General features: G+C 41.7%; 4 protein-coding genes across 17 annotated transcripts in view; 2 read left to right on the top strand and 2 right to left on the bottom strand.

The window, feature by feature from the left end:
• LOC119561082 (cubilin) overlaps window positions 1-9,231 on the top strand; it is a 53,634-nt gene extending 44,403 nt beyond the window's left edge. For 4 of the 13 annotated variants that reach the window (XM_037874949.1, XM_037874946.1, XM_037874950.1 and 1 more), the window contains 12 exons: window positions 82-108; window positions 206-414; window positions 499-712; window positions 1,019-1,236; window positions 1,691-1,817; window positions 1,888-1,989; window positions 2,372-2,800; window positions 3,111-3,514; window positions 4,052-4,221; window positions 4,304-4,481; window positions 6,369-6,548; window positions 7,082-9,231. In XM_037874949.1, coding sequence (XP_037730877.1) covers window positions 82-108; window positions 206-414; window positions 499-712; window positions 1,019-1,236; window positions 1,691-1,817; window positions 1,888-1,989; window positions 2,372-2,800; window positions 3,111-3,514; window positions 4,052-4,221; window positions 4,304-4,481; window positions 6,369-6,548; window positions 7,082-7,407 — 2,584 coding nt within the window. In that variant the 3' untranslated portion in view covers window positions 7,408-9,231. Of the gene's footprint in view, window positions 1-81; window positions 109-205; window positions 415-498; window positions 713-1,018; window positions 1,237-1,690; window positions 1,818-1,887; window positions 1,990-2,371; window positions 2,801-3,110; window positions 3,515-4,051; window positions 4,222-4,303; window positions 4,489-5,356; window positions 5,699-6,368; window positions 6,549-6,631; window positions 6,670-7,081 lie in introns of those variants that run through there. The other 9 variants (XM_037874948.1, XM_037874952.1, XR_005221059.1 and 6 more) reach the window with 8 other exon arrangements.
• A 675-nt stretch (window positions 9,232-9,906) lies between these two features.
• LOC119560244 lies at window positions 9,907-10,493 on the bottom strand. Of its 2 annotated transcripts, none has more exons than XM_037873607.1 (2): window positions 10,308-10,493; window positions 9,907-10,235 (listed from the first exon to the last, which is right to left on the bottom strand). In XM_037873607.1, the coding sequence occupies exons 1-2, from the start codon at window positions 10,435-10,437 to the stop codon at window positions 10,042-10,044; spliced, it is 324 nt and encodes a 107-aa protein (XP_037729535.1). In that variant the 5' UTR covers window positions 10,438-10,493; the 3' UTR covers window positions 9,907-10,041. The 2 variants fall into 2 exon arrangements, with proteins under 2 accessions (XP_037729535.1, XP_037729534.1); XM_037873606.1 differs by having other exon boundaries at window positions 9,907-10,250; window positions 10,308-10,486.
• A 193-nt stretch (window positions 10,494-10,686) lies between these two features.
• Window positions 10,687-12,627, bottom strand: LOC119560240 (WD40 repeat-containing protein SMU1). Its single transcript, XM_037873603.1, has 5 exons — window positions 12,468-12,627; window positions 12,333-12,399; window positions 12,021-12,279; window positions 10,878-11,956; window positions 10,687-10,818 (listed from the first exon to the last, which is right to left on the bottom strand). The coding sequence occupies exons 1-5, from the start codon at window positions 12,491-12,493 to the stop codon at window positions 10,720-10,722; spliced, it is 1,530 nt and encodes a 509-aa protein (XP_037729531.1). The 5' UTR covers window positions 12,494-12,627; the 3' UTR covers window positions 10,687-10,719.
• Window positions 12,628-12,702: 75 nt separating this feature from the next.
• Window positions 12,703-14,369, top strand: LOC119560241 (deoxynucleoside kinase). Its single transcript, XM_037873604.1, has 4 exons — window positions 12,703-12,860; window positions 13,218-13,569; window positions 13,634-13,904; window positions 13,965-14,369. The coding sequence occupies exons 1-4, from the start codon at window positions 12,803-12,805 to the stop codon at window positions 14,112-14,114; spliced, it is 831 nt and encodes a 276-aa protein (XP_037729532.1). The 5' UTR covers window positions 12,703-12,802; the 3' UTR covers window positions 14,115-14,369.
• The last annotated feature ends 200 nt before the right edge of the window (window positions 14,370-14,569 follow it).

The following is a 14,569-nucleotide window of genomic DNA, read 5'->3' on the forward strand; positions in this document are numbered from 1 at the left end:
TAAGTATTTTCATATTTCAAATTCAATTGCGTTTGCACCGCAAACTAAAACAATTTTCTTGGTCTATTTCCTTTTTTGCAGCGGTTCGGCCGTCGGTGAATTACCAAGGTAAATATTAAACCCGATTGAATCATTTTATTCATCGGAGATGTCTGCTCTCTTCATAAATTTATTTAATATTAAATTTCCTACCATCTTTTTCCAGTTGTGTTCATGAGTACATGGATATCTACTCGGAGGTGCAGTCGTCGGAGCCAGCGGAACTGATCAATTCGCCATTCGGGGGCCGCTACTGCGGCACCATTCCGCCGCGTCGTCGCATTTCCATGTACCGGGCAGTTGCGATTTCTTTTTTTAGCAACAAGAACGTGACCACGGACCTGTTCGAGGGCACGTTTAGGTTTATAAATGCATGTGAGTAGAGCTGCCATAGGATTACCTTTTTCCTTCTCTAAAAATACTGACCATATCCTGTGATTTCCTCCCTCCCTCGAAAAGCGGAATATGAAATTGGCATACCCATTGCGGGATCGCCATGTTCCTACACGATAACGCCCAGCATGAGCGTCAACAAAACTGGTGCGCTCATATCGCCAACCTATCCAGGTGCCTATCCGAAGGATATGTCATGCACATATCAGTTTCTTGGTGAATCGAATCAGAGGGTTAGATTAGAGTTTCGTGATTTTGATCTATTTTTTGGTGGACCACAGTGAGTACCTCTAATGCTGCACAATTAAAACAAAGAAACACAGAGAAATATACACCCAATCACACACACTACACACACACCCTACCGGTAACAAGTCAAGATCAAAGCAAGTTTTTCCAAGTTCTGGCCAAAACTTGCTCTGGTTGGCAGCCCACACTCTCAATCTGTGAACTATCTAAACCAAATTTACTCTCATTCGAATGTCTCTAAAAACCACTCTTCTCTATCCAATCTGCGCTATCCCAATCTGCAATTTGTCTACAACAAAATTTCAACAACATGAACAACTGAAAACTGACAAAACAGCTGCCCATTTGACTTCGTGAAAGTGTACGATGGTCCAGATAATTCGTCAGCATTAATCGGTACATATTGCGGGCAGCAAAGAAACTTAGTTTTGTATTCGAGCGAGTCGAGCCTTTTTGTTCATTTTTATACGTTATCGCGCACCGCAAATACCCAAAATCGTGGCTTTAAAGGAATTTATGAATTTAGCGAGAGTTTTGTTAAATTAGATTTTATACGTAAGTATTGCCAAGCATCCTTTACTATACACAATCTGTTTGTCGTTTCAGTTCTGCCTATCCCATAACCCCGGCAATCATTTTGTGGTGCCCAAAAAGGGTTCTTCATAGAGTGGGGCCTGCTTTTTGGGGCGCCCCAAAATGGTTGCCATAGCGAATAGCATTTATCAGCTAATTGTATGTGCTTGAACCAACCAATTCACTGGCTTTGTTCGTTTTGTGTGCTCTTTAAATTTCAATGTATCTCCCTGTCGACACTACAAATTCTAATCTTCCACACTTTCTCTCTACTTCGAAAACAAAAACTTTTTCTACGCTATCTGGTGATTTCTGCTCTACTCTACAATCTACAATTCGACCCGATCCGATCTGATCTGACTGCTCTATCGAAATTCCAACTCATTATTCGCTACAAAAACGAAACAACAAATTGTAATGAAAATACGTACATCAGGTGAAAATGATGGCATTCACATACGTGGCTCAGAATGTGATCAAAAGATTTTATCGAAGAAGGAATCCACTGGCTTTGTGCTCTCACCCAACTATCCCTATCCCTATATACCAAAAACTGTGTGTAGGTGAGTCGAACAGTCGAAGTAGTTAGTATTAAGAGTTGTAAGTGATTGTAATGTTTGGACTATCATCTAGATATTTCATCTATGGCATGCAGGATGCCCAGCATCTGGAGCGTGTACGACTCGAGTTTAACGCTTTCAATATACCCAAGGTGGAGCACAAGGACAAGGGCGAGTAAGTAATCTCTTTAATCTATAAAATAACTTACAATTATATAAACAAATACCTTATAAAAAGATTACTACTTTAAACAAGTAAATAACTTTTAAAAAGATTACTACTTTAAATAAAATTAGCGTTAATACGTAGTATGCTTATAATACCATATTAAATACAAAATACATAATTTTTAAAAGTTGTGAAACTTTTTCATGCCTTTAAAAAATTTTCAGTAAAAAAAAAGAGGTCTTGAATATTATTTTTAAAGCATATTTTTTAGTAAAATAAATATCAAGAACAACATACTTTACTGTCATTTAAAATGCAAAGTACCTAAGAATTACCAGGCTAATAAAAATGGTGAATAAAACTAATAAATTTCAAACTTTTCGGAAAGGTCCAACTGCACGGACGGCTATCTTAAGATCTATCTGAAGGGCCAGGAGACGGCCGATGCATACGACAAGTTCGACTACGAGCTGTGCGGCAACGAGACGCAACGGGTGATTAGCGAGGGGCCCCGACTGGCCATGGTCTTCAGCTCGGGGGAGTTGCAGGGTCGTGGCTTCAAGGGCAAGTACACCTTCGAAACGGAGTACAAGATTCCGGGAACAGCGGCTCCGGACGGAACCTGCAGTTTTACCTATGTGAGCAGCTCGAAGAAGCGCGGAGAACTGAACAGTCCGCGGTACCCCTCCAATTATCCGTCAGATACGAACTGCTCGTACCTCTTTTTGGCCGAGGCCGATGAGCAGGTGACCATTGTATTTGACCACTTCAAGATCAAGGCGGACAACAATGCGAATGCCACGGCGGGAGCCTATGGGTGAGTATTAAGATCAAATGTTTTTAATTTGAGAGTTCGTCTTCTCCCTTTTGCGAGAAGAAACGTTCTTGATATCAAGACAAAAGTACCCTCGATTTTGTATATCGAGATAAATCGATTTTTAAATAGACATGGAAGTAGTCTATATTTTGTTTTTTGACCAAAGTAGTTTTGCAAGCTGAGATCACTTCTTTTCATTAGGAGAATTTGAGATTAAATAGATCTTGACTTAATTTGAGTTTAAATAAACGGTTTTTGAGAAATTTTTTTTTCTGTGTCTATAATGTTAAATTATTATTATTCCCTGCAGCTCTGGCGCCTGCTTCGAGGACTGGCTGGAGATGTACGTCGTCTACCGGGACAACAACGACCGCCTGCTGGGCCGCTACTGCGGTCAGACAGCCCCCGGACCCGTCGAGAGCCCGCGGGGAGCGGTGGGGCTGCGGATCACCCTGCACACGGACCAGGCGAGCGTGGCCAGCGGCTTCAAGGCCCGCTACTTCTTCGAGTCGGCCAAGTCGGATGCCGGCGACTGCGGCGGCAACTTCAGCAACCAGGACTCGGGCCTCATCACCTCGCCCAACTGGCCGGCGGGCTACAAGGCGCCTGGCCGGGGCATGGCCTCCAACGCCTGCAACTGGGTGATGAAGGCCCGCCCCGGCTACAAGCTGTCCATTCACTTTGAGCAGTTCGGCCTGGAAGGAGACCCAGCCAGTGAGTCATTAAACCAGATTTAATATAATTACTACAATAAACAATAATGTTATTATATTTTGTTTAATAAGTTGTATAATTTTATGATACATATTTTAAAACGCTAGTAACCAAGTCAGAATCACGATATTTTAATGATGGGTTTTCTATACACTACACATAAATATTTAAAATGTAGATTATATCAAAATTACTTCATCCTTTAGTCACAGTACACAAGTCGGTTTTAGAAAGGTGTTGCAATATTTGTGCAGTGTTCTATATTATTCATTTCCGTTTACAAATGCTAACTTAAGGATTTTTTAATTTTTTTATAAGAACATTTAAAAATTCTAATTTCAATGTTACAATTTTTTGATGTAAAAGACAATATGCGCAGAGTTTTTTAACTAATAAAATATTAAAACCATAAGATATGCCAATTTTTTCAAAATATTGCTAAGCCAATGTTCTCTTTATTTTTAACAAAATTATTTTATACAAGAAAAAATGTAATTTATGTCTGAATCTATAGTTAATCAATCCTTTTTCCCCCAGATCGCGGCTGTCCTGCTGCTGTGCTGCGGCTGTGGATGAACGTGGACTCCGACCAGCCGCCGATGGAGCTGTGCGGCGAGAAGCCGCCCGTGGAGCAGTGGCACTACACCTCCACCGGCCAGACGGCGCGCATCAGCTTCACCACCAGCGACAAGACAGTGGGTGCCCAGGTGAGTTTTGGCAAGGGGCAAGAGGAACAAGATGAGTAACGTCCAAAGAACGTAACCTACAACCAACTGATTCATTTTACAGGGCTTCCGCATTGTGTGGACCGAGATCCAGGACTCCGGCCCGGGGCCGCCGTCCGTGGGGCTGCACTGCGAGTCCACTTACCACTTCCAGTGCGGAGCCGGATACTGCATCTCCGACAAGCTGCGATGCGACGGTGTCAAGAACTGCGGACCCGGCGACGATACTGACGAATTGCACTGTGAGTCGTGAGTGAGTCGAACGGTTCAGTTCAATTTTTATTTGCCTTCTTTTGCCTAAGTTTACGTAACGAGTATCTTAAGTTTGTCTCGTGTTTGTGTTTCCAGTGCCGTCCGCTGTGGGGCAAGCCATTCAGTTTCCACTTTAATTTCCCTTGGTTTTCCACGGTTACATGTGCGATCTTGCGTTCCTTACACTTTTCATTTGATGCGTGAAGAAAACTTGAACCCGACGAAACACTTGCAAACCGTTAACCACTAAATATAACAACTATAATAACCTATACTAACTTAAATACCAACTAAAGTGCCCGTTCCGAGGCGCACCCGAATCAACCCTATATTTCTCGCTAAGTCTTTTTGCACCTAAGTATTCGTATATGTCCTGAACCTTTACTAGCTGTTTTGTTTCCTTTTCCTTTTCGATGGCCAGACTTTTGTACATACCTTCTTCTTCTTCGATAGCCACAGCCCAGGGTGCTACCCACCATCCTCTGAGTTACCCAACCCCACCCCACCCAAGCTTCACCAATGCATTTCTCTATTTCTCACCCGATTTCTCAGTATCTCCACACTCACCTCGAATGGCATTCAGCACACAGAAACAGACCCAGATATCATATCATATCAGTCTTGGGGATGCCTACAGCCACGCCCACACTAAACATCTTTCTCTCTTTCTCTCTCTACTTGTCTAATTCTCCCTCTGTTTCTCTCTGTTCTTTCTTTTGTCTCCACTAACAAAACTGAAAACTAAAAACTGAAATCCACTACCAACTACAAACTTCGACTGTGAAACTGTGTAAACAATATAAATTCCCCTCCTCGAACCTTAAATCGCAAAAATCAAAAAAACAAACCTTTACCCTTGGCACAGGTGACGCAAACTCCACGCATTTGCCCACATTTCTACAGACATTTGTTTTAGCAATTATGGCACTAGTGTTAAATACGTACAACTAAAGTTAAACAAAATCCTGAGAGATCGAAACTCGAAAAATCAAAATTTTTAAGTCGAAATTGGAATTGGAATTGCCACGAGAATCAAAAGCGTGAAACATAACTAAGATAACGAATTAACATAAACGGACATTCTGATAGCCAGAATTTGTACTCATTTTTCTAACAACAAAACAATTGCAAGCGAAACGAAGCAACCAAGCCAAAAATATTAACTCTTATACTTAAGTAAAAGAAACTCTTTGGTCACAATTAACACGTGAGTTCCGCATAAGCTTGTCTACAATCGATCCACACTCCACGCTCATGACATGCACAGTGTTCCAACCAGACACATGTCACCCCAATCTAGAAAAAGAATTCAAAACCCATAACCCTAAACCCCGTAGAATGCCACAGTACAAGGAGATCACAGTTCACAGCCCAATGAAAATACGACCATCCCAAGTTTCTCTTTTGTTGCATCTTTCAGTTCACTACAATCGCATTTTGAGAGTTGAGTTTATGAGCATGCCTCCGTTTTTGGTTCTGGCTTCTTTGTGTTCCGCACCTTTCCCCACTTGTCATGTGCACCGCATCTATCCGATGTATATATAGTTCATATATCTTCCTGGTGCCTTTGCTAAACTGAACTGAATATTCTAAACCGCCTAACCCTAAATCTTTTGATATGCTAAACTTGTGAAACCCACTTTAAAAGCCGAAAAGAAATGGAAACCACAGCACACAAAACAAGAACATCAAGTTCAGACTCACCCACATGACACACACTCGAAAATCTCAGCTAACTAGAGATCCACACAACACACATTCCTAACTATAAACCATCCAATCTTCTTGATCAACTTACTGCATAGAGGGGCTTGTGTCATTAACTAATTTTCTGTCCTGTGGTCTTGCTCTCCCCCCAATTTACCGAACCTCAATAGGTACCACGGAAGCGGCCGAGGAGGACTACGACGTCCTAATTATAATAACGCTTCTCGTCGTCTCGTCCCTAATCTGTCTCCTATGCATACTCTGTCACTCCAGAAGAAACCGTAGGAACCATGTCCGTCAATTGGGCCTACATCGGAATGCACATTACGACTCGCAGACCAGTGCCACGGGTGAGTTCTGTTGTTATGATATGATATTGCATGATTATTATACCAGATGTGAATAAAAATATTTTTGATTTATGTTTTTATAGGTTTTCTTTGAGTTTGGTTTTATTTACATTTTTTCAAGGTAAACTGTTTTTTTGTTTTTACTATTACTATTTGTATTTTTTCTTAATTTTAACTAAAGTTTTTCTGATATCTAAGAGAACCTAGATTCTTAAAGTTCAAAATGTTTCTTTTTTGTTTGATTTGAGAAGAATTATTAAGTTGCAGAGTTGGAGTAATTTTTCACTGTTGCACACGGTAAGCGTGGCGGCAGAGAAAAAGCTTAGGTTGCAGACCGCTGCTTGAAGCAATTCTTACATTTTATTTTAAAACAGAAAATAAAATGTATATATATATATTGTATGTTATTAATAAACTTAGACATATATTTATAATAAAATATTTCAGAAATACCTGTGTCTAATTGAACTAAGAATTAACTATTCTTACCATTAATTTTATAACTTCCCATTAATCCCCTCTATTTCTTTAAGCAGCGGGTCTCAGCTCCAGTCGCAGGCATCTGCAGAGTGGTGGCGCCAGCATCGCGGGCAGTTTGCATGGGATCAACAGCGGCAACCTGATGATCCCGCCCGCCCCACTGCCGCCCACCAGCGTGCCGCCACCGCCGCATATCTGCATCGCCGGCGTGGACATGGGAATGGGGATGGGCATGGGACACGGGCTGATGTCCAACGGAGAGGACGACGACGACGATCTGGAGCTCGACGAGGACCAGCTGGACGCGGACATTTTCATCAACGATGTGCACTTCGATGAGGACAACATCGACCATGTCAACCAAATGGCGAACGTCTAACGATGGTTCGGCGCAGTTGTAGGCACTTTTATCGCGACCTTCAGTTTCGGTTTTAAAACGCATTTAGAATAAGGCTAACTAGGTAATGGCGAAGAAAGCATCTTTGCAGAGCAAGAGCAGTAGATTACACACACTCCCACAGCGCATACTGACACGCAGACACAGGATCACACAGATACAGTAAAACCGGGAGGAGGACAGAAACAGAAATTCAAAAGTTAACAATACCTAAAAGACAAGAAAATATGCAAAAATGCGAATTGATTAAGACATAAATTTAATAGCGAGCGAAACGGGATGGTTAGTAGGCATTATAGATCGATAAAGATGGAAGCTAAATAAGTACAGTAGGGCGAGCATATTGTAGTTGCGATAACACGATTAGCCAGAAGCGTTTCACATAAGTAAGGGTTGATGGCGGAGGAATAAGAAACAAATAATAGCTACATTTAATAACTATATTATACACATAGCGAAATACGTACGATGGAATGGAAAAGGACGCACAAAAGCACAGGGCGATAGGCGGACAAACGGATGTGTAAAAAGCAAGGAGACGCCCTGCAGCGGAAACGGAAACGAAAACGAGCCAGAAATAGCAGGCGGAAGTGCAAGTACGAATCATTTTCAGAGCCACAAGAGACCGCAGACAAGACGAAAAATAAAATAAAGTTGTTGATTTTTATATTTGATACGAGTAATATTTAGGTGAAGCATAAATTGAATTAATTATACAACCGAAGAAACGAAGAACGTAAGCGTTAATAAAACAATACACACATTCGCAAACCGATAGATAAACCGATAATGAATAACGGCAGCAACATACTAAAGGGCATAAAACAATAATAATTAAATACCTTTACATACGCGCATGACTTTTTATTTACACATTTTGTACAAAAAATCTTCGACCCTTGAGGCTACACAAATCAAACATACAACAACAAAAAGGCGAAGAAGAAATAATGCATAACTAAAAGAATTAGTGACTATCAAAACAGTATCTTCCAGCAAAGAATAAAAGCAAAGAGTTAAATGACGCTAAATCGAAAAGTTTATATGAGAATAAAAGAGGAAATTTAATAAATTAGCGGCCCCAATGAAAATGGAAAATGAATGCGAGAAATGGAAAGGAAATAAATTCAAAGATTTTTGTCTATTTAAGCACATTTTTATAAACATTTAAGGCGAACCAGAATATTTATAAAAATGTATACGCTAATGGGAACGATAATAATAAAGTAAATTATACAAGAAGCTAAAAACAAGAATCTAAACACAGAGAAACCCAATATTAAGTTGATTTTTCGTTGTGTCAAATGCACTTGGCAATCTTTTTTATTAAATATGATTTAATGTTACTTATACATACATATGCAAACCTATTGCGAGTTGTAAGACGATTTTGGTTCATATCAGTTTCCTCCGTTTTGGAGCTAAATGATGAATTCCCTAACATTTCGTAAAACAAATAATAATTATTGGTTTCATAGCGCACGTACGTTTTGCAAAAGAAAATTGAGAAAATTAAAGAATATGGCTTAAATCAGCGATGGAAACATAAACCCGTTTAACGTAAAAACCATTTATATAATAAACGTATGTAGGTGTTACAAAAATGCTACATTAATTAAATAAAAAATGATAAAAAAAGCAAAAGTAAATACAATTACATTGATGAAGTAAAACGTTGTTAAATTGTTGCATAAAAAAGCATAATGAGCAAGTAACTCCTAGGAATTAATTCTTAAAAATAAACTTTAGTTTAAGTGTACAAATTTTGTTGTTGTATTACATTAAAGCCGAGAAGAAAACCCAGAAGCAAAGAATTCAATTAGTTAATAAAAACTCTAAATTTGTGTTCTAGCAATAAAAATTAAACATAAATTTAAAGAAAATAGTACTAAAAACATAAAGCTAATAAAATGTTCAAGAAAGAAAGTCCCCAAAAAGAAACCTATCCCAAAACAAAAAAATGTTCTAAACTAAAAAGTTTACTAAAGTAACACAAAGTTAAATTAAAACACCCAAAAAGAGCAAATGTTAAAATTACAATTAAACCTAAAAATAAGCCACTCAACGGAAGGAGTCGAACACATTTGAATTGAGAGACGTTTTTCAAATTTCAAAATCCAAAAACAGAAGTCAGAAAAACCGAATATCGGGCGCACTTATTGGCACAAAACATGGCGCCGTTTGCCAAAGAGAGATAAAGAAAATCCCCATAACAAAATAGTTGAATAATAAAATGCAGAACAAAAATTTCAAATTAAAAGGAAACACCTACAAAAACAATTCCATGTTAACATTAAATATAAATAAAGGTAATTAAATAAATGAATACTAAAACCAATTTAATAATATGTTTCTTAAATTAAATTTATGCGTGCTTTTTTTAAAATATTTTAAACAGTTTTTTGTTATTCTAAAAAAATTCCCTAAAAAGAAATAAGCTAGTCCCAAAACTAAAAACTAAACTGATCCAAAAAAACTTTCTTTAGACTTGACAAAAATATTTATTTATTTGTGTTGATTGCAGTCATCATTGGGAGGTTTATAAAGTAAATAAGGAACGTTACATAAATATCCTTCAAACAGAACAAAATGCATAATTATTTCAGATCTCTTTTGCTAGTTCTGAGAATTTATGCGAAACTTGTCCAGCATTTTGTTAATAGCCTCCTCATCGCCATCGATCTTGGCCTTCTCTTGCTGCAGAACCTCCTGAAAGGTCTTCTGCTTAGTGCCCACCAAGTAGAAATCCTCATCCGAAATGGTTACTTGCGCATCCGCACTGGCAGCACTACCCTCGTAGATGTCCAGCGCTTTGAAATCAAAGACTGCGATGAGACGGTCAACGGCGTATTGACCCACAACAAGGCCTATGAGCCACTCACCCATGCTCTTAATGAGATTACCATCCGAATCGGTGAAGTTGAACTGGAAGGTGTTGACCACGGTGCGCCGGGCAGGATCCGATTCCTTCAGCTTTCTGCGTATCTTCTCAATAATCTCGTCGCTCTTCATCTTGGAAGTGAACCGGCTGAGTGTCGCTGCTCGACTAATTTAAGCGCTGGTCAAGCAATTGAGGCAAACTCTGCGGATTAGCGCTCTGAGAGGTTGGCGCTTTGCATAATGCTTAATTAAAGTCAATTTGTTTCATATAGACATGATTGAAGATATTGATGTGCGGTAACGGGAGAGGGCATGAGAAAAACTGCAAGTACTTTGGGGTCAGTAGGTATATTTCGGTAGCTCAAATAGGACTACCCACTAAAACTAGGTGTGAAAGTCAATTGCTTATGTGATCTAGGGCTTCCACAGCTTCAGAAGTCCGTCCTCGCTGTAGCTGGCCAACAGATTTTGATGCGGATGATGGGTTAGGCCAATGACGTCCTTTTCATGAACCTAAGGGGTAAAAATCATGTTAAAAATCAGTCTAAAGAACACTAAAGAGGCCACCTTACATTCAAAGTACGTTCCAGTTTGCCAGAGGAGACGGAGAAACAGTACAGCACCTGATCCTCACCAGCGCAGTATATGAACTCGCCGCGCGGCGAAAGAGTGGCTGAGATAAAGGCTCCACCCTCGCGCTTTCCCGACGAGAAAGATCGCACAATCTGGCCCTGCATGTTCATAATGACAACCGTGTTGGATCTGTTGCAGACAATGAAGTGCTCCGGGTTCTTGGGCAGGATGAGGACTGTGTTGACGGCCAGCTCGTTGCCAAGGGGCTTATAAGTGGCCACGCATTCGGTGGTTTTGAGGGACCAGACCTTCACGGTGCCGTCGGAAGAGGCGCTGAGCACGCTGTGGCCGTCGGGCGTAAATGTGGCTTCGTTTACGAAAGAAGAATGGCCCTTGAACTCCTTCAGCATCTTGCCAGATTTCAGGCCATGCAGTCGCACCGTGTAGTCAAAAGACGCACTGAGAACCTGACTGTTATCTCGCGAAAACTGCAAGCAGGTGATTCCTTTGGTGTGAGCCTTCTCGAACTTCCGCAAGCATTGACCGGTGATGATACGCCACACCTTGACCTGGCCATCTTGGGCGCCAGAGGCCACCATCTCGGAGTCGCGGGAGAAGCTCAGTGCCAGCACCGCCTGCTCCATCATCATGAACTGATCCTGTGCCTGGTACTTCAGATCCTTTCTCACCTTGCCGGTGGTAAAGTTCCACACCTCTAGGAAGCCATCCACACTGCCCGTGATTAGGTACTGACCATCTGGCGAAAATTGGGCGCACTCCACGTGCGACTTTTGGCCAAACTTGATTTGTCTGAACAGCTGGGTGGGATACATTTCCTCTTCCTGATCCTTCATCGCCGCCTTGCCGCGGAACAAATCGATGGTGGTGCCGGGCGGAAGGAGTCCCTGGTGCTGTTGCCATTTCAAAGCCTGTCCAAGGAGCGCCAAGAGCCTGGAGGAGGGCACCACATGCACCTCACCACTCAACTCCTGGGAAATGGCCGTACGCCGCTTCTCCTTGCTGCTGCCCTCCGCATAGGCTTCTCTGGGGTCGAAATAGGCGCGCTGCAGCATGTTTTCTAAAAGGGCAATTAGAATAAAAATCACCAATCATTAAAAAGATGTGACCCATTTTAACTGTACCCAAATGAATGTATCGCTCCGGCTCCTGCTGCTTCAGCATGCTCATGGGATCCGTTTGACGGAGCAGGGATCTGGCGGCACCCAATTCCCGCAGTTCAATCAGCTCCAGGACTATCTGCTCGTAGAGATTGAGTAGCTTCTTATCCGGTAGCTTTAGGGATTGGGTCACTTTCAACACGGTGTCCCAGTGGCCATTGGAGATGTCCTGCACGAAACCATCCACGCTGTCCACTGTGTTTAGGGAAACACCAGTTTCCTCCTGAAAATATGTGTTATAGGATTGGTTATCCTTTGGAGAGTGTCAGTGCTCACCTGTAACGTCTGCAGGGTCTTCAAAAGGTTGGACTCCTTGAGATATTGCTGGATAAGCCGGATCACACTTGGTTTGGGGGAGGAAATCCGGAATTAGCCAGAACTCCTTGTTCTTCATTGATTTCTGGTACTTACTCGGCAGATTCGATTTCTATAGACATGGCTAGTAAAGTGCCTGGCTTAAAAGTCCCCTTAAAATAAGTTTTAATACAGGTTTTCAAAAATTTACAATAATATTGATAAAAAGTACGTCTCTTCTTCTTCTTCTTGAGTTCTTCTTCTTTGAATAAACACCGATAACTCTGCCCAGAACAGCTGGCAGTTATCGGTTTCGCCAACAGCTGATTGCTAGCACAAAACAAATCGATATTATTTCATAAAAGTGGTTAAAAAATAAGAGTTCTTGCATTTCTAAACCAAAACTATTAAAATTAAGTGTTATTTTTATAATTTCTGATTTAAAAAGGCGTATGAACTCCGTTCCCTGTGGCGGAGACATGAGCAGAAGGAAAACCATAAAACTCATAGGTAATTCAAGCGGCTTTACCTAACATTTAAAGTGTTTAGGACCCACGCAATATCTATAAACTGTACCGGCTTTGGAATACGGAATACTTTGGAATACACACACAAAGTCGCCGATCAGCCGTTTGACAAAAACAAACATGACGATCGAAAAACACGAGTAAAAAACAAATGGCGGTGTTTCCCGCTCTTTTTGGGTTTTCGGCGGTAAACGATCTCTTCTGGCGGGTTGTATTTAGTCTCCGTTTGCCCGCCGTGTAGAGTACTCCATTGAAGCCGGAACTCCAAACTGCCACCCCGATCCGTTGGCTGTACCACATATAGATAGTAAAATCCGCTCTCCTCCGATTTCACGTGCAGATCGCAAGTTGTCCAAACTGATGGCGGCGGCAGCATCCAGTTCGCGGCAGGGACGGAAGTACGCCGAGGGCACCCAGCCCTTCACCGTCCTCATCGAGGGCAACATCGGCAGCGGCAAGACCACCTATCTGAACCACTTCGAGAAGTACAAACAGGACATCTGCCTGCTCACCGAGCCCGTCGAGAAGTGGCGCAACGTCAATGGAGTCAATCTGCTGGAGCTGATGTACAAGGAGCCCAAGAAGTGGGCCATGCCCTTTCAGAGTTATGTCACGCTTACCATGTTGCAGGCGCACACCGCGCCCACCGACAAGAAGCTAAAAATAATGGAGCGCTCCATTTTTAGCGCGCGGTAAGTGCATTATCCCCGGCTATCCGGTTTGACCAGAATCGCTAATTTTGCGGCTGCCTTTTAGCTACTGCTTCGTGGAGAACATGCGACGCAATAGTTCCCTGGAGCAGGGCATGTTCAATACGCTGGAGGAGTGGTACAAGTTCATCGACGAGTCCATTCATGTGCAGGCGGACCTCATCATCTACCTGCGCACCTCGCCGGAGGTGGCGCACGAGCGCATCCGCCAGCGGGCTCGCTCCGAGGAGAGCTGTGTGCCGCTCAAGTATCTTCAGGAGCTTCACGAATTGCATGAGGACTGGCTGATACACCACAGACGCCCGCAGTCTTGCAAGGTAGCTATCGACATTCGAACTACGTATCCCCGCAAGCCACTTAATCTGTTTCTGTCCCAGGTCCTTGTCCTCGATGCCGATCTGAATCTGGAAAACATTGGCACCGAGTACCAACGCTCGGAGTCGAGCATCTTCGACGCCATCTCCAGCAACCACCAGCCGTCGCCGGTTCTGGTGTCGCCCAGCAAGCGCCAGCGGGTCTCCAGATAACTAGTGAACAGCACATACCGCTGAACTCCATATCCCATATAGTACCTAATTCTACACAATAACAGACTTTTTTTATAATATAAGAGGCGCAGACGAGCCGATCCGCGGGAAAAGGCAAAGAATAATCTACTTACACTTCAAGCCCCTGATGAACGCATTCGTATTTTAACAATTATAATCCACATTATATTCTCTTCACAGAAACTAGTTTGTAAGCCGAAAAATTGTAATAAAACTGTGACTGTTTATGCTAAATGAAAGCCACTTACTATGTACTGTTCAAATAACTTGCAGTTTCACAAAGGCATTTCAGTAAAGAAGTTAGCATTTTTATAGTTTAATTTTTGTTGGACAAAGAAATGAATACATGGTGATTGTTCCGAAAAAATGACTAGATATTTTCTATTTAATTGGGTTATAGTTTTGAGTTCTACATCACACCTATGAAATTATAT

This window comes from Drosophila subpulchrella, unplaced genomic scaffold (assembly GCF_014743375.2).
Source record: "Drosophila subpulchrella strain 33 F10 #4 breed RU33 unplaced genomic scaffold, RU_Dsub_v1.1 Primary Assembly Seq354, whole genome shotgun sequence".
NCBI lineage: Eukaryota > Metazoa > Arthropoda > Insecta > Diptera > Drosophilidae > Drosophila > Drosophila subpulchrella.